Below are 23189 nucleotides of genomic sequence, written 5' to 3'. Positions count from 1 at the left end.
CAAAAAAAGCCTCTTCAATACTCACTTAGTCTCTCTCTCTCTGTATATATATATATATATATATATATATATATTCCTGTAGGGGAGAGTGGGGTAAATTGAGCCAAAAGGGTAAATTTAGCCACCCTTGTTTCAAGGAAACCATAAACAAAATTAATAATTTGACCAAATATTTAGGAAGAGGTCATCATTTCATCAGTTGGGATCTATTAGCTTCAATATGAGGCCCTAAACCTAGCATGAAAGTGCATCCTTATAGCTGTGTGCGCTAATATAGTCCAAATATTTGCCTTTGGGTAAGTTGCGCCAATGGCAAATTGAAGTGTTTTCTTCCCAGGGGTAACGCAAGGCCTTATGGCTGGGATATGAGGTAACATCAGGACCTGGCTTATGTTAAAACAGTTTTTAAATTATATATATATTTTTTAAAGGTGTTTGTTAGGTGTTAAGCCTGTCACACCGGTGTTAAAAGATGCTTAAAATTATTAAAAGACAAAAAAGCAATAGTGTTTGGGAAATAAAGACAGACATTGTTTTTAAAAGGTAGTGTTATTAATATTTCATTCAGTACAGAAATGTGTTGGCAGCTTAACTTACCCTACAGTTCTTGAAAACCCTATGCGGCATTCTGCTTTCTCGCTACAGGTCTCAGCTGTTAGCTTCGCCCACGACTGCCTCATGTAAACTACAATCCCGATGCTGTGTTTTAACGTTTAGAAACATAAATAATCATCTCTTGCGATGCAATAAAAAAGATACACTTACTGTAGCAGTTTTTGCACAGATCCATACAGCTATGGGTGCTTCCATCTGAGGAAACTACACTTCCCAAGTTACACTTCCCAAGTTACGCTTACACACAGGTGTTCAGAGCATGCTAGTTAGGTAATTAGCACAGGTGGTCGTCTGTTTTCCATAAACAAGCACTGTAACATGGAAATATGGTCGTTTTGAAACACTAACCCTATCAAGGTGTGTATCTATTTAACCTTCTTTTCTTTCATGCTGATATGTAAGATAAGGTGCTTCCAAAACCGCACTGTAAGCGATACATGTAAATATTCATACAGAGTGTCAGGGATCTCAACAAAACTCCCCCCTATAGAAGATGTCTTCATCCAATGACTAACATTGTATGTGTATTAGAGCCCCACAGTGGAGGTATGATAATACCCATAAAACCTAGCAGTCAAACAGGTTCCAATTGTTTTTCCACCATTCATTTTTCCATAGGGGATTTTAGAAACACTAAAAATAAGGGCTGTGTTTCATGTAGGCTTTACCTGGCGTGACGTTTTTATAACCATATAAGTCTATAAGTTTATAACTCTTAGATTTGAAAATGCTAATTAGCATCAAAGTAGACATGCAAAACTACAAATCCCTGCAAGTCATTTCTAGCTGACACCTTTGCTAACAGGTATTGTGTCCATATTAACTTGCACAAGAAAGTTTACACAATTGTCCATTTAAAGGAAGGTAGCCAATTTATTCATTACTACCTTTACTTAGTTAGTTAATACAGAGATTCTTACCTTTGCCTCGATTCGGCAGTCTCGTCCAGATCATCACGACATTTGTAGCTCTTTGTGATAGCCACATTAGCAGCTAATTAGCCTTTCATTTTGAGGGGGGGGGGGGGGGGGGTGTTAAATACTGGCGAATATATTGATAAAAGTCACCTTGTCCTAGAGAGATTTACACAGTTAACAAAATGTCACACCAGGGTAAGCCTACATCCAAAATCCCCTATGGGAAGAACAATTGGAACCATTTTACTGTTTGACCACTAGGTTTTATGGGTATTATGACTCGTACTGTGGTAGTCTTTGTTATGGAACTGAGAGTCACGATAAGGGCTAAACTTACCCTGTCCAGTGTCTCAACTTGCCCCATACCCGGAGCAAGTTGTGCCAAGAGACCACTTTTTTTGGGACAAGCTATGTTTTCAAATCTGTTGTTTACATGGATTTTGATTATTTTCAGGGATACACAACATTGTGAAATATATGTAGATATCTTTGTTAGTAAGAATACTATATTTCCCTTGACGAAGTGATGCTGAATGTAAAAAATGGCTTGGCTTACCCCACTATCACCTAATGCATTACGCTACAATATTTGTATGTGACTAATAAAATTTATTTGGTAGCCTGAAGCCTCTCTATTCGAATCAACAACTTTGTATTTTCTATTCCCATTGTCCATATTGAAAAAAAATATGAATATGTTATTCTCTGGATGTATTCCTATCTGTATTCCACATGTCAAAAATGCATGTTTGTTTTACACATGCCACAAGGCTATTTGTAACTCTAACGTTCCATAACGTTGTGCCTGCTGAACTAGTGGCGTCTGAGGTGATGACGTCTAAAAAAGGCGACAGTCATTGCAGTCGTCAAAACGCGACGACAATGGCTACATGTGTGATGCTACGTTGCTTGTCTTCCAACTTTTCTTCTGCCTTGCTCTATCGTTTGGCACAGCTACCTCCCTCTCGGCTGGTATCCAGGGCATACTTACTACGGACTTTATCCACTACCACCCGACTCTCATCAGGTAACGTTACTTGGCTTGTGGACATCGTAACACAGGTGGTTCATAGCAAGGACGCATTGCACGACCGTAACGTAGCTAGTTTAGCGTGTAGATATAACTGTTTTTCGGTTTGTGTCTACTCGAACTAATTTTACTATTTTCCTGAATTCCACAGCTCTTAAATTCACAGACAAACACGAATGGATACGAGTAGAGGGAGAGGTAGGAACGGTTGGCATCAGCAAATTTGCTCAGGTGGGTTGTTATCACGAGCGTATGTTCCCGCTAGTTTGTATGAGCCACATTGGGACCTGTGGTCTTAACTACCCAGTGTTAGCGTGTGTTGTGGCACACGGATCATGAAGTGACACATTTAGTTAATTTCTCATGATCTAAATCTGTCATGCAGGAGGCTCTAGGAGATGTGGTGTACTGTGGACTACCAGAGGTTGGCACACAGCTGGCACAGACTGGTAAGGAGCAATTACTACCATAGACTTGTGAGGAGGGTAATGCGACCGCTGGTCCTCTTGGGTTATACTAGTCACCCTTGCCTTCCTCAAGACCTGTTCATGACCTGACCTATCACTCTCCTTTTTTAGATGAGTTTGGCGCATTGGAGAGTGTGAAGGCAGCTAGTGAGTTGTACTCTCCTCTAACCGGGGAAGTTACAGAGGTCAACACACTCCTTGCAGACAACCCCGGCCTTGTCAACAAGTCCTGCTACAATGACGGTGAGCATACATACACACACTCTACACCCGCCGACATGCATGCATAATCTAGTCTACGCGCGCACACACATCACACAGTAGTCCCGTGTGGCTCAGTTGGTAGAGCATGGTGTTTGCAACGCCAGGGTTGTGGATTCGATTCCCATGGGGGACCAGTATGGGAGAAAAAAAATGTATGAAATGTATGCATTCACTACTGTAAGTCGCTCTGGATAAGAGCGTCTGCTAAATGACTAAAATGTAAATGTAACATCAGTGATTTATTTTAAGGAAAGAAAGAATATTCAAACAGGGCCTATGTCTAGGCTAACCTCTGACCTGTAACCCCTGCTGGGACAGGTTGGCTGATGAAGATGACCATTGCCAACCCTAAGGAGCTGGATGCTTTGATGGATGAGAAGGCTTATGAGAGATACATCAGATCCATAGAGGACTAGCACTGCCTAGCCCCAACCCTTATCACCCCCACCCCCTCACCTGCCTGTCAATCATTAGTAGAGGAAGTGCACCAGTTGTGCCATGACACTACACCGGGGAACCAACAGGGATGCCAGAGAGGCTGCAGAGCTCATCTGTATTGACCTGCCAGTGTTATTGTGCTCTGAATGTTAGGAGTCTTTATTGTACTGGTAATGACTGACTTAATGGAGATGCTGAGGACAAGTGTCTTACACCTGTGACATGTACAGTATGTGGATGAGTGATACTGTACGACTCCTGATGAGTCCTGATGCAGCCTATGGAAGAATCTCAAGTCTTTTCCTTGATTCCTTGTGTCTGCTCTCTGCCTCCTTAATAAAACAAATCTGAGGGTTTCGCTCTGTTTTGAGGAATTGAGGAAAAGGCTTTTTAAGATTCATCCTCAATCTCTCCTCGGGCGCTCAAGGCCTGCCCCAAGCACAGGATATGAGGAACTTAAGATTGTGAATACTACTAGGAAAAATAGTCCTCAGAATTTCACTATCAAATACAGCTGTCTGGATCAGTCCGTCTGATAGGGTAGTAGAGGGAAGGGACTAACAATAAAGCACTTTGGATCTAGTGCAGGCTGGTTTTTACTGTATGTTGGGCCTCTGCATGTACTGGCACTATCGAGAGGAGACTTAAAAATAAAACTTACACTTGTGTATTTACTTTGAATGTGTTAGTACTGTATCTTTTCAACTTTACCCCCCTCCAGCCTCCATTACAGAATGTTGTTATTATAAATGGCTTTGGTAATTGACTCATTTAAATAAATTCATGTAAACAGCAGTTTGTTCCTGTTACAGCATAACCCATAATGTGGTTACTGACATGTTGCAGCATGATTGCATGACCTGGAACATGCACCCATTTTGAAACTACCAAGGTAGTTTTTGGACTTTTCTCATTTGGTAAAAATCCATCCTCCACCTTCTGTAACCTGGGTCTTTTCTCAATTAGATTGGCTTAACTCCTGCATCCTCGCCTCCGTCCTCGCTCGCCTCCTTTTAAAAAAAAGTCTGAGGTAATCGAGGAGAGGTGTCGGTGGACAAATGTGCTTGTATGAAATGAGAAGCTTCTCCACTCGCGCGCCATCAGGCAAATTGTTTACAGAAGTGGATCCCAAAATGTGTAAAGTGATAAAAGTTGTGCAAGACAGTTATAGATAAAAGGATAAGTAGCATATAGTTTTTAAATGTGTGCATGCTTTCCTCTGACAATACAATATCCGATTCAAAGGGGGACTGGCAGATATCAAAACCCTTCCAAGGTAGGATACACTTGTGCTTCCTCGCCAACAGGCGGCTATCAAGGCGGGAAGGACAGTCTTCCAACGGACTTTTTCCCAAACGTGAAAAGGCCACTAAAACTGATAAGATGTCAATTAGTTAGTAGGCGAATGGAAGTGTCCTCCCCTCCTCGATAGTCACCTTTCATTCTCCCTAAGTTAGTGAATAAAACAGCTTTAGCAAACTCCACCAACTCTGATGTCCTAGTTGTCTGAATCCTGGCTTAGGAAGGCCACCAAAAATGCAGAAATGTCCACCCCCAACTACATTTTCTGCCAAGATTGCAACTCCACTCCCTTTGGAAGTTCTATCTACTGCAGAGAGAGACTGCAGAGTTCTGTCATGCTATCCAGGTCTGTGCCCAAGCAGTTTGAGCTTCTACTTTTAAAAATCCACATTTCCAGAAATGAGTCACTGTTGCCGCTTGTTTATAGACCCCCCTCAGCCCCCAGCTGTGCCCTGGACACCATATGTATCTGGAGGAGGAGATCAAGTCCAAGGTGGACCAGATCCAGGACATCGTGACCGGGAACCCCACGGTCATCAAGATGGTGGTGAGCTTCAACCGTGGAGCCCGTGGTCACAACACGCTGAGGCAGCTGCTGGCGCCTGTTGTCAAGGAGATCATCGAGGACAAGGGCCTGGGCATCAACACCAACCCTGTGGATGTGTACAAGGCCTGGGTCAACCAGCTGGAGACCAACACTGGAGAGGACAGTAAACTGCCCTACGAGGTGACCCCGGACCAGGCCATGTCACACAAGGAGGTGCGCGCCAAGCTGGAGTCCTCCAGTCAGGCGCTGCGGACGGCCACAGACAAAGTGCTCAACTCCATTGTGTCGTCACTGGATAACATCCCCTATGGCATGAGATACATTGCAAAGGTCCTAAAGCATTCCCTTCATGAAAAGTTCCCTGACGCTACAGAGGATGAGTTGTTGAAGATTGTAGGGAACCTGCTGTACTACCGCTACATGAACCCAGCCATAGTGGCTCCGGACGGCTTCGACATCATCGACATGTCAGCCGGAGGTCAGCTCCACTCTGACCAGCGTCGTAACCTGGGCTCCGTGGCCAAGATGCTGCAGCATGCCGCCGCCAACAAGCTGTTCGAGGGAGAGAATGCCCACATGACCTCCATGAATAACTACATCTCCCAGACATACCAGAAGTTCAGGGGTTTTTTCCAGGCTGCGTGTGACGTCCCCGAGCCAGAGGAGAAGTTTAACGTGGATGAGTACTCTGACATGGTGACTCTGAGCAAGCCTGTCATCTACATCTCTATAGATGAGATCATCAACACACACTCGCTGGTGTTGGAGCACCTGGAGGCCATCTCCCCCGACCACAACGACCTGCTGCATGAGCTGCTGGAGGACCTGGGGGACGCGCCTGATGTGGAGGCACTGCTGGGTGAAGGAGCCGTGGATCCTAACCATCCCAACAAGGAGAGCACCCTGAGTCAGCTGGCTAAGACGGAGATCTCCCTCACACTCACCAGCAAGTTTGAGCTTCTGGAGGGAGATGACAAGGACACGAAAGGCCTGATGATGAAGACTAAGAAGCTGATAGTAGATGTGATCAGGATCCAGCCAGGAGAGACTCTCCCAGAGACCCTTGAGACCCCGGCCTCTGCCCTCCAGGAGTGTGAGCATTCTAAGGTGGTGGCGCTGCGTGCGGTGCAGGACGCCCAGACCCCAGAGGGGCTGAAGAGCAGCCAGGCGGTGCTGGAGGACAGACAGCTGCCTCTAGAGCAGAAGAAGAGGAAGATCCTGCGCAACCTCCGAACCCTGGAGCAGGCTGGCCTGGTCACCGCTAGCAACAAGTACCAAGACCTCATCAACGACATCGCCAAGGACATTCGTTACCAGAGACGCTACAGACAGAGGAGGAAGGCGGAGCTGGTGAAGCTCCAGCAGGCACTGAGCGCGCTTAACTCCAAGACAGCCTTCTATCAGGACCAGACCAACTACTACGACACTTACATCAAGACCTGCCTCGACAACCTCAACAGGAAGAACACGCGGCGGTCCATCAAGCTAGAAAGGAAGGTGGAGGAGAAGGGCAGTAAGAAGTGGAAGCATCAGTCTCTGAAGTACACAGCTGCCCGACTGCATGAGAAGGGAGTGATCCTGGAGATAGAGGGGCTGCAGACCAACCAGTTCAAATATGTAATGTTTGACATCTCTCCCAGTGAGGAAGTTGGGGACTTTGAGGTGAAGGCCAAGTTCATGGGAGTTGAGATGGAAAAGGTCCAACTCCATTTCCAGGATCTGCTCCAGCTGCAGTACGAGGGAGTGGCGGTGATGAAGATGTTTGACAAAGCCAAAGTCAACATCAACCTGCTCATCTTCCTCCTCAACAAGAAGTTCTATGGAAAATGAGGGATCATTAAACCAAAGGTGGAGGGGAAAAGATTAAGTGGGCATAGGTGTGAAAGAATTGTGTGCCTTTTGACAAAGCAACATTTGGTATAGGATGTTTGAATGGTGGTTAACGTGTTATGTATGTCTGACTGGCCATCCTCAGGCTGGTGAGCTAAACACACCCACGCACATGCACGCACACACCCTCAGGCTGGTGACCCACACACACATTTGATTAATCACTTTATACCAAAATTAAGCTCACATTGAAATGGGTTTGTTGCTTGTATTGTCATGTTATATCTGTTGCTTAATTATAGAATTTTTTTTCATGTTCAGTTTTCCACTGGGTAATTAATTGTACATGGAATATATTTTTCATAAGTATATTATAATGGCATTTACATTTTATATGTAGAAGTTATATACAGTGCATTCGGAAAGTATTCAGACCTAAATACCACAATGACAAAGCAAAAACAGGTTTTTAGAATTTTTTGCCAATTTATTCAAAATAAAAAATGAAATAATACATTTACTAAAGTATTCAGACCCTTTACTCAGTACTTTGTTGAAGCACCTTTTGCAGCGATTACAGCCTCGAGTCTTCTTGGGTATAACGCTACAAGCTTGGCGCACATGTATTTGGGGAGTTTCTGCCATTCTTCTCTGGTCCCGTGTGGCTCAGTTGGTAGAGCATGGTGTTTGCAACGCCAGGGTGTGGGTTCGTTTCCCACGGTGGACCAGTACGGAGAAAAAAAATGTATGAAATGTATGCATTCACTACTGTAAGTCGCTCTGGATAAGAGCGTCTGCTAAATGACTAAAATGTAATGTAAATGTAAATATGTGAATTGATTGCCCCCCCATCTATCTTCAGAGTTCGTACTGTTAGGTGACCTAAACTAGGATATGCTTAATAACCTGGCCGTCCTACAATCTAAGCTAGATGCCCTCAATCTCACACAAATTATCAAGGAACCTACCAGGTACATCCCTAAATCCGTAAACACGGGCACCCTCATAGGTATTATCCTGACCAACCTGCCCTCTAAATACACCTCTGCTGTCTTCAACCAGGATCTCAGCGATCACTGCCTGTGTCCGTAATGGGTCCGTGTTTAAACAACCACCCCTCATCACTGTCAAATGCTCCCTAAAATACTTCAGCGAGCAGGCCTTTCTAATCGACCTGGCCCGGGTATCCTGGAAGGATATTGACCTCATCCCGTCAGTAGAGGATGCCTGGTGATTCTTTATAAGTGCCTTCCTCACCATCTTAAATAAACATGCCCCATTCAAAAAATGTAGAACTAAGAATAGATATAGCCCTTGGTTCACTCCAGAAAATCACTGAAGCTGGAGTCTTACATCTCCCTCACTAACTTTAAGCATCAGCTGCCAGAGCAGCTTACCGATCATTGCACCTGTACACAGCCCATCTGTAAATAGCCCACACAACTACCTCATTCCCATAGTTATTTTTTTTCTCCTTTGCACCCCAGTATCTCTACTTGCACATTCATCTTCTGCACATCTATCACTCGTGTTTAATTGCTAAATTGCAATTATTTTGCCACTATGGCCTATTTATTGCCTTACCTCCCTAATTTTACTACATTCACACACACTGTATATAGACTTTTCTATTGTGTTATTGACTATATGTTTGTTTGTCCCATGTGTAACTGTGTTGTTTGTTGCCCTGCTTTGCTTTATCGTGGCCAGGTCACAGTTGTAAATGAGAACTTGTTCTCAACTGGCCTACCTGGTTAAATAAAGGTGAAATAAAATAAAATCATCGAGGATAGTCATGTATCCTACTGGAGTTTTTAAATCTGCCACACCCCAGTTGAATCAGCTTTTGTTTTGTCGGAGCAGAAAAGCATGCATACGTTTAAAAATGGTAAGTAGCGTTTATCAAGAAAATGTCTTGCACAACTAACTTAATTCATTTTGATCACTTTACACATTTATTTTTTGTGATCCACTGTAAACAGAATTTGCCTGATGACACGCGAGTGAAGGAGAGACATTTGACACAAGCACAGTTTTGTCCACATTCCCTCTCCTCCCCGCGTCTCCTCGATTTACATCTGACCATTTTCAACAGTATGTGAGGAAGGACGCAGAAGTTAAGCAAACCAATTGAGAAAAGGCCACTGGGCACCACAGTGGCTCTATCGAACCTTTAGCCCCTGCCCTTATGGTCATCTGTGAGAAGTAGCCACTCCCCCAGGCACTGTGGAGAACCTGTCCTTGGCAGCGGGGGTCCTCTTTCCCCTTCCTTGAGCTGCAAGGGGGCGTGGTAGTCCCTCCATCCTCCTCTGGTCTCGCTCCTGTCTTTCCCTCCTCTCTGTTCCCTCATTTATCACGCTGGCTGTGAAGTCTGTCTGGTTCAGGAAGGCGATGGTCTCATTCCGCCTGCGGCTCACGTAGCCCTTCAGAACGGCGTTGTAGGGGTTAGAGGCAGCGTCCGCGTCTGGATCGTCTGATTGGTGCTTGAACTCCATACGGGTGATGACAGGCAGGAGGAACTGCCCACCTGTGCTGACCATACCTCCCTGACAGAGAAAGGGAGAGAAGCTGTCACTCACTCAATTTAGTTCACAGTGTGACATTTGTATGTGAAAAATTGTCTGAAGGCATACAAAAACCATGTGGCCAAAGAAAGAAATCAAACAGGAAATACAGTACTGAGGACCACTCATGAGACATAATACGATAGAAGCAGTGAGTTGACATACACCCATGGCCTCCGAGACCAGGCGGGGGGGCAGGGGGACCAGGTCGCACCCCGAGCAGGGGTCCACGTACTCCCCAAAACGCCTCCTCACCAATGCCACGTCCTGCAAAGACTGGCTCCTCCTCTCCTCCAGATCTGTCACCACACGCTCTGGGTAGGACTGGCCTAGGACTACACCTAGAGGGAGAGGCTGAGGTTTAGCTAAAGTGTAGATGGATAAGGGGAGTTAAACACCCACAAGTCTATACAGAGAAACACATGAGAGTTGGGTTAGTGGTAAAGCTATAGTATGGCTATGGTAAGGTTATGGTAACTCTACAGTAAGATAAGGGTAAGGCTATGGTAAAGTTATTACAATAAGGTTAGACTAACTTTGGAAGTTTACGTTAAGATTAGGAGGATAAGGCTGGTGCTGTTGTCTCTCACCGGCACGGCGCAGCATGGAGGCTGGGCACTTCCAGGGTTTGTGTATGAGGTCATCAGGCAGCACCGCCAGCTCAGTGCACCACTTCCTGACATAGTTTCCGTAAGGGTCACAGGTCATGGCTGCGTCAACAGGGTGCATGACAAAGTTCCAGTGGTCCAGACCACACATGCCTCCATTCTGCCACATCATGGCATCTATGGCCACGTCAGCATCCACAAGGGTGTCCTACACACACACAGTCCAATGTTAGTATCAAATCAAATGTTTTTTGTCACATGCTTTTGTAAACAACAGGTGTAGACTTAACTGTGAAATGCTTTCTTAAGGGTCCTTTTCCAACAATGCAGAGTTAAAGACAAAGTAAAAAATAAATAATAGAAATAGTGACCCTGTGAATAACAATAACGAGTAAAAATAACATGGCTATATACAGTTAGCACCAGAACCGAATCGATGTCCACGGGTATGAGGTTATTGCGGTAGACACTATGTACATATAGGTAGGGGTAAAGTGACAAAGCAACAGCATAGATAATAGGCAGCAGCAGCAGTGTGTGGTGAGTGTGTGGCATCAGTATCCATGTGTGGGCATTTGTAGTGTGTGTGTGTTGGGGTGTCAGTGTAAGTATGGGTGAGTGAGTCCACTGTGTGTGCATAGAGTTAGTGCAAAAAAGGGTCAATGCAGCTAGTCCGGGTAGCCATTTGATTAGCTATTTTGCAGGCTTTTTTTTAGCAGTCTTATGGCTTGGGGGTATAAACTGTTCAGGGTCCTATTGGTTCCAGACTTGGTGCACTGGTACCGCTTGCAGAGAAAACAGTCTATGACTTGGGTGGCTGGAGTCTTTGACCATTTTTTGGACCTTCCTCTGACACTGCCTGGTATGGAGGTCCTGGATGGCAGGGAGCTTGGCCCGAGTGATGTACTGGGCTGTACTCACCACCATCTGTAGTGCCTTGCGGTCAGGTGCCTTGCAGTTGCCGTACCAAGAGGTGATGCAGCCAGTCAAGATGCTCTCAATTGTGTAACTGTAGAACTTTTTGAGGATCTGAGGGCCCGTGCCAAATTTTTTAAGCCTCCTAAAAGGGGGAAGAGGCGCTGTCGTGCCCTCCTCACAACTGAGTGGCTCTCGACCCGCTCCACTACAGCTCCATGATGTGGATGGGGTGTGCTCACGCATCCGTTTCCTGTAGTCCACAATCAGCTCTTTTGTTTTACTGAGGTTGAGGTTGTTGTCCTGGCACCACACTGCACACAATATAGACTGCCTCATCATCGTCGGGTCATCAGTAAACTTGATGGTGTTGGCCACGCAGTCATGGGTGAACAGGGAGTACAGGAGGATCTAAGCACACACCCCCCAGGCTCCTGAGTGGCGCAGCGGTCTAAGGCACTGCATCTGAGTGCAAGAGGCGTCACTACAGTCCCTGGTTCGAATCCAGGCTGTATCACATCCAGCTGTGATTGGGAGTCCCATAGGGCGGTGCACAATTGACCCAGCGTCTTAACTGACTTGCCTAGTTACATAAAGGTTAAATAAATTAAGTAAAATAAACACCCTTGAGGGTGCCCACATGTTGATGGTCAGCATGGTGGATGTGATGTTGCCCACTTGCACTGCCTGGGGGTGGCCCGTCAGGAAGTCCAGAATCCAGTTGCAGAGGGAGGTGTTAAGTCCCAGGGTCCTGAGCTTGGTGATAAGCTTGAAGGGGACTATTTTGTTGAATGCTGAGCTTTAGTCAATGAACAGAATTCTTACATAGGTATTCCTTTTCTCCAGGTGGGTGAGGGCAGTGTGGAATGCAATAGAGATTGCATCATCTGTGAATCTGTTGGGGCGGTATGAGAATTGGAGTGGGTCCAGGGTGTCTGAAATTATCTTGTTGATATGAGCTATTTCATGGCTATAGATGTGAGTGCTATGGGGCAATAGTAATTTAGGCAGGTTACCTTGGCGTTCTTTGGCACGGGGACTATGCTGGTCTGCTTGAAACAAGTTGCTATTACAGACCGGATCAGGGATAGGTTGAAAATGTCAGTGAAGACACTTGCCAGCTGGTCAGCACATGCAATGAGTACGCATCCGGGTATTCTGTCAGGCCTCACGGTTTTGCGAATGTTAACCTGTTTAAAGGTCCCACTTAAATCAGCTACAGAGAGCGAGATCACAGTCGTCCGGAACAGCTAGTGCTCTCATACATGGTTCAGTGTTGCTTGCCTCGAAGTAAGCATAGAAGGCACTTAGATCGTCTGGTAGGCTAGCGTCGCTGGGCAGCTCGCTGTTGGGTTTCCCATTGTAATCCATGATCATTTGCAAGCCCTGCCACATCCGTCAAGCGTCATGGTACGCATCGGTCTTAGTCCTGTATTGATGATTTGCCTGTTTGATGGCTTGTTGGAGGTCATAGCAGGATTTCTTATAAGCATCCGGATTGGAGTACCGCTCCTTGAAAGCGGCAGCTCTAGCCTTTAGCTCAGTGCGGATGTTTGCTTATGACCCTATACAGCTTGTTGAGTGCGGTGTTATTACCAGCATCAGTTTATCGTGGTAAATATACAGCTATGAAAAATAAATATCATGGTCAATACTATGGTCTGCAGCTTATCATTAGGTATTCTAACTCAGGCGAGCAACAACTTGAGACTTAAGCTGTTAACAAAGAGACACACCCCTCCTCCTTTCGTCTTACCCAAGTCTGCCATCCGGTCTTGACAATGCATAGAACAACCAGCGAGATGTACACTGAGCAGTGCTTAATTTGAGCCGGATCCACGATACCTCTCGTGGCATGAAAAATAATTTTCACTTTTTGCAATGTTAAAATTATAGTGAACGCGATCAAAGTTCATTCGAGTTGCCTCTTGGTTAATTCTCCTATAATTTCCTGATATTGTAGCCTACAATATGTGTCTCCACACAACTAGGCCTAGGCTATTGATGGATTCAAGACAAGGTCGTTTTCATTGATTCATCTCAGATTCTAAGTTTGTCAGTGTCAAAGTAACCGGTCATTTCGATCATTTGTGCAGTATTATGGTGCTTTCAAGACAACTGGGAACTCAAAAAAAAAACTAGATCGAATCATGATGTCAGTGATCTTCAGGTCAGAAAGTCGGAGCTCTAGAAAGCCGGTCAAAACTAATTTTCCCAGTTGGAGCTAGTTTTTACCCGATTTCCCAGTTGCCTTGAAGGCACTGAAGTCGGGAGTCAGAGATTTTCCAGCTCCGAGTTCCCAGTTGTTTTGAACGCGGCATTAAAAAAGATTATGCTAAAGTCTCCAGTCATGTAAAATGACGTAGAATTGCATGAAATGCGTTTATAAAAGGCCAAACATTTCCCGGACCCTAGGCCACAAAAAGAAATTCCCATGTGTGCAACTTCTGTAAGTGACTCTACTGCTCTATGCCACTACGCAAATGTGATGCTATTCATGCAATGCTGCATTATAAAGGTGATATTTTTTCTCCATGCATTCCGGTACCTCAGAGCTCTCCAAATCACCCCCCTTTCGCGCTCAATTTTGTTCCGGCAGCTCCCGATTTACAAATGAAGCACTGACACTGAGTATACCAAACATTAGGAACTAATATTGAGTTACACCCCCTTTTGCCCTCAGAACAGCCTCATTGAGTCGGGGCATGGACTCAAAAGGTGTCGAAAGCATTCCACAGGGATGCTGGCCCATGTTGACTCCAATGCTTCCCACAGTTGTGTCAAGTTGGCTGGATGTCCTTTTGGTGGTGGACCATTTTTGATACACACGGGAAACTATTGAGTGTGAAAAACCCAACAGCGTTGCAGTTCTTGACACAAACCAGCTCACCTGGCACCTACTACCATACCCCGTTCAAAGGCACTTAAATACTTTGTCTTGCCCATTCACCCTCTAAAGGCACACATACGCAATCCACTTCTCAATTGTCTTGAGGCTTAAAAATCATTCTTTAACCTGTCTCCTCCCCTTCATCTACACTGATTGAAGTGGATTTAACAAGTGACATCAATAAGGGATCATAGCCTTCACCTGGGTTCACCTGGTCAGTCTATGTCATGGAAAGAGCCGGTGTTCTTAATGTTTTGTACACTCAGTGTATATAATCCATGTCCTCGTTCAACCATGATTTTGAAAAACATCGGATATTACAGTTTTTCAGGTCTTGTTGATAGGATGGTCTCGAATGAAGCTCATCCAGTTTGTTCTCTAGTGACTGCACGTTCGCCAATAGAACAGAGGGCAATGTAGGTCTATTTGGTGGCCGACGGATTTTCACCAGGATGCTGCCTCGCCTGCCTTTTGGTGCCGCTTCCTCTTTCGATTCCCAGGGACTAGGGGCCTGGTCCGGAGTAAGCTGAACATCCAGAGCTGCCGACTCGTCGTATTAGACATTTTCATTAAACAGACAAAGCTCTATAGTCTGGTGTGTATGTCTGTGTGTGTGCGACCGTGTGTGCGTAAGTCTCACCTGGAACCAGCGATATCCTTCTTGCCATGGTAGATGGAGGTAAGCTATGAGGAAAGAAGCCACTACGTGTCTCATATAGTTGTTCATCCATCCAGTCAGCCACAGCTGTCTCATTGCAGCGTCTACTAGAGGATAACCTGTCCTGCCCTTCTGCCACGCCTTCAGATGACCCCTCTCATTGCTCCACCGAAGGGCCTGATTGGACAAAAACCAAGAAGAGAGTGAGTGTCCTGCTTTCATTGGATACAAACTAGGAAGAGAGTGCTAGAGCTAGTGTTAACCCTGTCCTTGCCTTGTATGGTGGTCTGAGTGATTCCCAGGGCAGGTCTGGGAACAATGTTAGCTGCCAGTAGGCCAGGTCCCTCCAGGCCAGTTTTCGTATGAACTTGGGGGGTCGGCAGCGCGCCCCTTTAGTGTCCCACAGCAGCCAGCGAGCACTCAGCTGGCCAAAGTGCAGGTAAGGAGACAGACAGCTGGTGTTGGGGGCATCCGCTCGCCCTGATTCCTTCTCATATCTGTACACACCTGGAATACGTACACACACACATATAACATATCTATTCTGTAGGGTGGTTTAATTCCGAGTACAGGTAGAGAAAGGGAAATGTGTGTGTCTCACCATCATTTAGAAAGGCCTCTAGACGTGACTGGGCCCCCTCCTCACTGAAGTCCCAGGAACTCCTGATGTTAGCCGCCCAGTCAATCTGGAACAGACACACACTCACATTAACATACAACCAACAATAACCCAGACCCCCATGTGCTTCAGTCCAAGGGGTTACTGACCGTGGTTCCATCCTTCCTGCAGGGCATGCGTGCCAGTCCTAGCCCCTCCAGAGGGCAGCCTCTAGGCCAGACAGAGGGTGAGGGGAGCGATATGGGGGGGTCCAGGGGAACCCCTAACCCTGGGCCAGGGTTCATCTGACAGCAACTCATGAAGTGGGATACAGAACCAATACCTGAGGGAGGGAATGTGTGTGTGAAAGAGTTACTGCTGTGTCATATTAAATGTTAATAACAGTAGTAGTGGTTGTAACTGTAGTATTACCATACCTCTGAGTCCCACCCCCTCAGTAGTAACAGTATAAGGGTCTCTGAGACAGTAGGAGTGGACCATGTTAACCTCCACTCTGTCTTTCTGCAGCGCTGACACCACTACCTGGTCCCGCTCTCTCAGCCACGGCTCGTAGAGGGCGCTAGCCAGCACCGTCTGCGCCCCTGTCTCTCTCACCAGACTCCTCAGGGCACGCAGCGAAGAACCAATCCCCTCTCTCTCCTCATCCGGCCGAAGGAAAACAAGATGGCTGCCGATGTGTTCCAGAGCAGAGCTGAGACAGGACAGGGCCTGGTGCAGCCAGAATTTACCTGGGATGAGACAGAGAAGGATTAGACACAGATCAGGAGACACAGAAGCTGAGGTAAAGAAATAATGACATAATATGTATATGTTTATACTTACAGGCCCCTCCCATAGCCACGGTTACCCCGGGACCCTCCTCCTCCTCTGGGCACCAGATAAAGACGGGGATGACCGGCCCTCCAGCCTCCAACGAGCCAATCACAGCTGGGTTGTCATGGAGACGAAGGTCCCTGCGGAACCACAGCAGCACAGGGGGTGGAGCCGAGGGGCATCGAGGCACACCTACCACCTGCTGGCCATAACCCTTCCGCCGCTGACGTCGGTTCTTTGAGCGCTTTGGCTTCTCAGATTGGTCCACTTCGCACTCCACCACTGTGACGTCATCTTTGGTTTGGTTGAGATTGGATGTCAAAGAAGTAGCAATAGATGCACACACATCCTGAGTGACGTTAGACCATTTTATGTCTGTCTGTTTCTGGGTCTTGGTTGGGCCTCTCTGTCTCTCTGTCTGAGGAGAGCTGCCATGTCCAGAGGATCTTCTGGGTGATGTGGAGTCTTGGTGTTGAGCCTGAGTCTGTCTCCTTCCTCCTGCTGCTGCTAGCTGGGCGTAGCTCGCACCCTTGGGCAGAGGGGCTGGCGGAGGCTGGCTGGAGCTACCATTAGGAGAAACTGACTGACTCTGAATGGAGCTATTCTGGGGCCTGTATGTTGCCGTAGCCTGGGTGTCTGTTTGACCCTGGAGTTTAGGGTCTGGGAAGAGGGGCTTGGTATCGGTCTGCTGTTGCCTTTTGACCTCTAATAGGGACAGAGCCAGAGCCACTGCCAACTCATCATCCTCATCCTGTAACAGACAATTACGGTCATATATACAGCTTTAGTCATATACACAGCTTTACAATGTTAGAGGTTCAAAATAGTCTCTGTCTCTGCTTTACCTTCTTGACAAATACAACTCTGCTGGAAAATCCAGCTGTACCAGCTCAAGCCAGTGAACAGCTCAAGATCCGATCTGGTCTAAACTGGATTTTCCGGCAGGGTACGTTAGGCCTACAACACTAACAAAACACACACAACTATCAAACTAACAAATGTCATTGTGTTGAGACAGAGTATCTATAATACTTTTAGAATATGACTGGACTATACACATACACACACACACACACACACACACACACACACACACACACACACACACACACACACACACACACACACAGTCGTACCTTGGAGAAGTATTCCAAATAGATGGAGGTGAGGGTGGTGTGAAGGCTGCTGTGATCGGTGGCTAGGAGCTGGATGAGCGGCAAGAAATGTGTCCGTGTATCGTTGTGTCCCAGTACAGACACACACAGACAGAAGAAGCCCTCGGCGTTCTCTCTCCCCACAAGCAACTCTCTCAGCATCTGACGAACCTGGGACATGGGGTCCTCACCACCCGATACAGGCATGGTCTATTGCTGGTGATGAAAAGCAATAAAATGGAGAGGAGTTCCCTACTGAAACTGTCAGTCTCTCTTAAAATTCAAAATGCCCAAAAATCCAGATTAGGTCGTAATCATCCATGAAAAGACACTGTTAAAGTGGATTTCGTTTGCATTTTTCTGAAGTTTTCGATTAGTGGAGATAGTGGGACTGAGAGAATCGAGTATGCTGCAAAGTGAATGAGTTACTCAACAGCTGATAGCCAGTTACACAAACTCAATCCCATGCTGTTTTGTAATTACTTCGGGTGTGATGCAATGTAACATTGTGACCAGTAGAGGGCACACAAGTCTACAATATTACAGTCATTAGTCTCACTTACTACGCTCATGGTGCTCCTGAGAAACCCTCACTGCTTCCCTCTCCACACTAAAGACAAATAAAATCATCATCCCTCTCCCGCCAAGTGTCTTTTATACCCTTCATTTATTCTCTTGATCCTCATGCTATACAAGAGGGAGAGAGATCAATAGTGTTTAAACAAAGTATGTAGGCTCTAAGTGTGTGATCAATAGAGAACAGGGAGACTAGCTGGCTCTGTCTCTCACTAACAGACAGATCAGGGAATGGACCAATCTGCCATAAGCCTAAACAAATCTGTCTGCCGTCACATGCTATCAATAAAGATCTGTTTTGAATGTATACCTAAGAGATCAAGGAGAGAAAAAGAGGTGACAGGAGAAGAGATGAGGGCTCTCCAGAGGGTGGTGTGGTCAGCCCAACGCATCACCAACGCATCAGCCACCTGAGCCATGACTGATAAACAGCTTTTATCTCCAGGCCATCAGACTGTTAAACCGTCACCACTAGCCGGCCTCCTCCCAGTAACCTGCCCTGAACCTTAGTCAGTGTTACTAGCCGGCCACCTTCCGGTACTCTAGCCTGAACCTTAGCGACTGCTGCCCTATGTACATAGAGACATTGAACACTGGTCACTTTATTCATGTTTACATACTGTTTTATCCACTTTATATGGATATACTGTATTCTAGTCATGGCTCATCCTATATAACTACTGATGTACACACCTATTCTATTCATATACTGTCCATACTGCCTATACACACAAAAAAAAGCATTTTGAAAGCATTCCACAGGGATGCTGGCCCATGTTGACTCCAATGCTTACCACAGTTGTGTCAAGTTGGCTGGGTGTCCTTTGGGTGATGGACCATTCTTGATACACACAGGAAACTGTTCAGCGTGAAAAACCCAGCAGCGTTGCAGTTCATGACACAAACCGGTGAACCTGGAACCCACTACATACCCCGGTTCGAAGGCACAAAATCTTTTGTCTCTGAATGGCACACATACACAATCCATGTGTCGATTGTCTCAAGGCTTGAAAATCCTTCTTTAACCTGTCTCATCCCCTTCATCTATACTGACATCAACAAGTGACATCAATAAGGGATCATAGCTTTCACCTGGTCAGTCTATGTCATGGAAAGAGCAGGTGTTCATATACAGTACCAGTCAAAAGTATACATATACAGTACCTACTCATTCAATGGTTTTTCTTTATTTCTACTATTTTCTACATTGTAGAATAATAGTGAAGATATCAAAACTATGAAATAACGCATAAGGAATCATGTAGTAACCAAAAAAGTGTTAAATAAATCAAAATATATTTTATATTTGCCTTGATGACAGCTTTGCACACTCTTGGCATTCTCTCAACCAGCTTCACCTGGAATGCTTTTCCAACAGTCTTGAAGGAGTTCCCACATATGCTGAGCACTTGTTGTCTGCTTTTCCTTCACTCTGCAGTCCAACTCATCCCAAACCATCTCAAATGGGTTGAGGTCGGGTGATTGTGGAGGCCAGGTCATCTGATGTTGCACTCCATTACTCTCCTTCTTGGTCAAATAGCCCTTACACAGCCTGGAGGTGTGTTGGGTCATTGTCCTGTTGAAAAACAAATGATAGTCCCACTAAGCGCAAACCAGGTGGGATGGTGGCGTATCACTGCAGAATGCTGTGGTAGCCATGCTGGTTAACTGTGCCTTGAATTTTAAATAAATCACCAGCAAAGCTCCATCACACCACCTCCATGTTTCCCGGTGGGAACCACACACGGAGATCATCCGTTCACCTACTCTGCGTCTCACAAAGACACAGTGGATGGAACCAAAAATATCAAATTTGCACTCATCAGACCAAGAACAGATTTCCACAGGTCTAATGTCCATTGCTCATGTTTCTTGGCCCAAGCAAGTCTCTTCTTCTTATTGGTGTCCTTAAGTAATGGTTTCTTTTCAGCAATTCGACCATGAAGGCCTGATTCACACAGTCTCCTCTGAACAGTTGATGTTGATATGTGTCTGTTACTTGAACTCTTTGAAGCATTTATTTGGGCTGCAATTTCTGAGGCTGGTAACTCTAATGAACTTATCCTCTGCAGCAGCGGTAACTCAGGGTCTTTCTTTCCTGTGGCGATCCTCATAAGAGCCAGTTTCATCATAGCACTCAATGGTTTTTGCAACTGCACTTTTCCGCATAGACTGACCTGACACAACTGATTGGCTCAAACACATAAGAAGGAAATAAATTCCACAAATTAACTTTTAACAAGGCACACCTGTTAATTGAAATTCATTCCAGGTGACTACCTCATGAAGCTGGTTGAGAGAATGCCAAGTGTGCAAAGCTGTCATCAAGGCAAAGGATGGCTACTTCAAAGAATCTCAAATATAAAATGTATTTTGATTTATTTAACACTCATTTGGTTACTACATGATTCCATATGTGTTATTTCACAGTTTTGATGTCATCATTATTATTCTACAATGTAGAACATAGTCAAAATAAAGAAAAACCCTTGCATGACTAGGTGTGTCCAAACATTTGGACACACCTACTCTGACATTGCTCTTTCTGATATTTCTTCATTTCTTTCATTTTACTTCTTTGAATATGTGTGCATTGTTTTGTATTGCTAGGTATTATTACTGCTCGGTTGGAACTAGAAACGCAAGCATTTTGCTGAACCATCTGCAAATCTGTGTACATGACCAATAAACTTTGATTTGATTTGAGCAACAGACAGGGAAGGGAGAGAGAGAAAGAGTAAAGGAGCAGACAATAGTGTTACTCTGTAGTCTTTGTCCTGCATACAAGGCATGTGGCCACAGCTCTGTCTCCTTAACACACACATGCAGACTCCTATATAACCATAGCATCTCCAGGAGAATTAATGGAAAGAGATTCAAAACTCAATTGAGGAGAAACAGGTCACTGGAATAGATATATGCAGATATATGCAACTCATAAATCATTCTCTCTCTCTCTCACACACACTCACACACACACACACACACACACACACACACACACACACACACACACACACACACACACACACATTAACCACAGGCTATGTACTCTCTGTTGGTGTAAATAAGACATCCAACACAGTTATTTCATTAGGTAGGTCTTCCATATGGATTACTAACAGAAAGGGAGGAGAGCACAAACACATACACACACATGCATGCTCCTACCCCACAGCAAGAGGGATATTTATTTTTCTTCACCATAACCACAATAAATACATCATCTTAACTATAATGTCCCAATTCGGCACTGGTTCCATGATAGCAAAGACTTTCCCATTCACCTATCCTCTCTCTTGCTCGCTCTCCCCCCTCTCCTCTCTCCTTCCTTCTCCCTCTCTCGATCTCTCGTCTCTCTCCTCTGTTTTACCACGGTGGTCAATCGCTCATTTGAAGCATTGAGTGAATCAGCTAGTGGAGAGAAGGAGGACAGTGAGAGGCTGAGGGGTTAATAGAGGTTAGGCGAAACAGGGAGACCACGTCACTTCAATGGCAGGTATCACAGAAGAAATCTAGCTGTGATGTGTGCTTGATGGGATCACCTAGCCCTATAGCAACCGCATAGCAACACACTGCCATCTACATGAATAGCAGAACATTAACATACATACACAGAAACACACAGTGGAGGTTGGGTAGATAATTCAGTGTTTATATTCCAGTGCCTGATCAAACACTCAGTTGTTGGTTTTGTGGATCACTGCAGGGATGTTTAGAGAGCAGAAATAGAGAGAGGGCAGAGAAGAAATGAGAATAGAGGTGAGGGGAACAGAACAGAACAGAAAGGTTGGAGATGAGAGACCATCCCCTTCTGGATGCTTTGAGAGAAGGAAGGTGTGGAGGGGACAGGAAGAGAAAGAGGAAAAGGGAATGAAGGAAGATAGTATTGAGGCTTGAGAAAAGGAAAAGGAGGTGTGTGATAAAATGGAGGATAGATAAAAGGAGAGAGAAGAGGTGTGTAATAGTGGAAGATAGAACAGAAGACAGGACAATTCCTCCCCGCAGCCCTCCTCAATAAAAAAAGTAAAAAGTAAAGTAGAACAAAAACACGCAAGAAATAAAAATAAGAAAAACACGAGAAAGTAAGTAAGCTATATACAGGGTCAGTTCCAGGGTCAGTGCCAATACCATATTTACAATGTGCAGGGATACTGGAGTGGTAGGGGTGTGTGTCTGTGTATGTGTGTGTGTGTGTAATCTGGGATTCCTTTCCTGGATTCCTGGTGTGTGCGTTAATTGTGTGATATGAGTTATGTGTACCCCAGAGAAAGGGGAGTAATGAAACTAACTTCAGGGCTTCAGCTGAACTCAACACACAGGGCGCTTTGGAGAGAGAGACAGAGAGTGAGAGAGTGAGAGATAGAGAGACGGAGACAGAGAGACAGAGTAAGAGACAGAATGACAGACAGACTGACAGAGAGACAGAGTAAAAGACACAGACAGAAAGATATAGAGGGAGGGAGAGAGAGACGGAGAAAAGAGGGCAGTGAAGAGAGGAGCTGTGAATGAGGTTGGCACGGTGCCATCCACTCAGAGCTAGTTCCCACACACTGAGATGGGGAGGGTGGTGGAGAGAGAGAGGGGGAAAGGAAAAGGAACAGAGTCTTCCACACTGATACACCAGTGCCCACAGACAGACAAGATACTCAGATGCCAGGTTGTCATTGCAAATAAGATTTTTTTGCAATTGACTTATCTGGGTAAAAAATAAATGAAGAGGAGATGAAGAGAGAAGGAAGAGCCCTTGAGACCCCTGGAGGGGAGCCGAAACAGGAAGACTAGATCTAGGAGGATGATGAGAGGAAGGACAAAAATGAGGGTGAGGATGGAGGGATGAAAAGGAGGACAATGAAGAGCATGGGCGGTTTGAGAGGCACATCAATGGCAGCTGGCTTTCAGAAGACAGGCACCATACCAACAATGAAGTGTCCACTCCCTCCATCTGCTCCCATCTCTCTCTTCTCCCTTAGCCAGCAAGT

At 45.5% G+C, this 23189-nt stretch overlaps 3 protein-coding genes across 3 annotated transcripts; 2 read left to right on the top strand and 1 right to left on the bottom strand.

The window, feature by feature from the left end:
* The first annotated feature begins 2352 nt into the window (after positions 1-2352).
* Positions 2353-4412, top strand: LOC106573440 (glycine cleavage system H protein, mitochondrial). The gene is made up of 5 exons (XM_014148490.2): positions 2353-2559; positions 2714-2793; positions 2948-3011; positions 3141-3272; positions 3612-4412. The coding sequence occupies exons 1-5, from the start codon at positions 2364-2366 to the stop codon at positions 3707-3709; spliced, it is 570 nt and encodes a 189-aa protein (XP_014003965.1). The 5' UTR covers positions 2353-2363; the 3' UTR covers positions 3710-4412.
* A 1069-nt stretch (positions 4413-5481) lies between these two features.
* Positions 5482-7851, top strand: LOC106573439 (ras GTPase-activating-like protein IQGAP2). The gene has a single exon (XM_014148489.2). It carries the CDS (start codon positions 5497-5499, stop codon positions 7408-7410), a length of 1914 nt encoding a protein of 637 aa, XP_014003964.1. The 5' UTR covers positions 5482-5496; the 3' UTR covers positions 7411-7851.
* A 1487-nt stretch (positions 7852-9338) lies between these two features.
* si:ch1073-390k14.1 (deoxyribodipyrimidine photo-lyase) lies at positions 9339-17838 on the bottom strand. Its single transcript, XM_045697215.1, has 10 exons — positions 17606-17838; positions 16487-17259; positions 16081-16392; positions 15814-15986; positions 15647-15731; positions 15320-15552; positions 15028-15222; positions 10565-10790; positions 10140-10315; positions 9339-9956 (listed from the first exon to the last, which is right to left on the bottom strand). The coding sequence occupies exons 1-10, from the start codon at positions 17836-17838 to the stop codon at positions 9603-9605; spliced, it is 2760 nt and encodes a 919-aa protein (XP_045553171.1). The 3' UTR covers positions 9339-9602.
* Positions 17839-23189: the final 5351 nt, after the last annotated feature.

This window comes from Salmo salar, chromosome ssa16, assembly GCF_905237065.1.
Source record: "Salmo salar chromosome ssa16, Ssal_v3.1, whole genome shotgun sequence".
Lineage (NCBI taxonomy): Eukaryota > Metazoa > Chordata > Actinopteri > Salmoniformes > Salmonidae > Salmo > Salmo salar.
The sequence above is the reverse complement of the archived record's forward strand: the minus strand, read 5'-3'. Positions and strand labels throughout refer to the sequence as shown.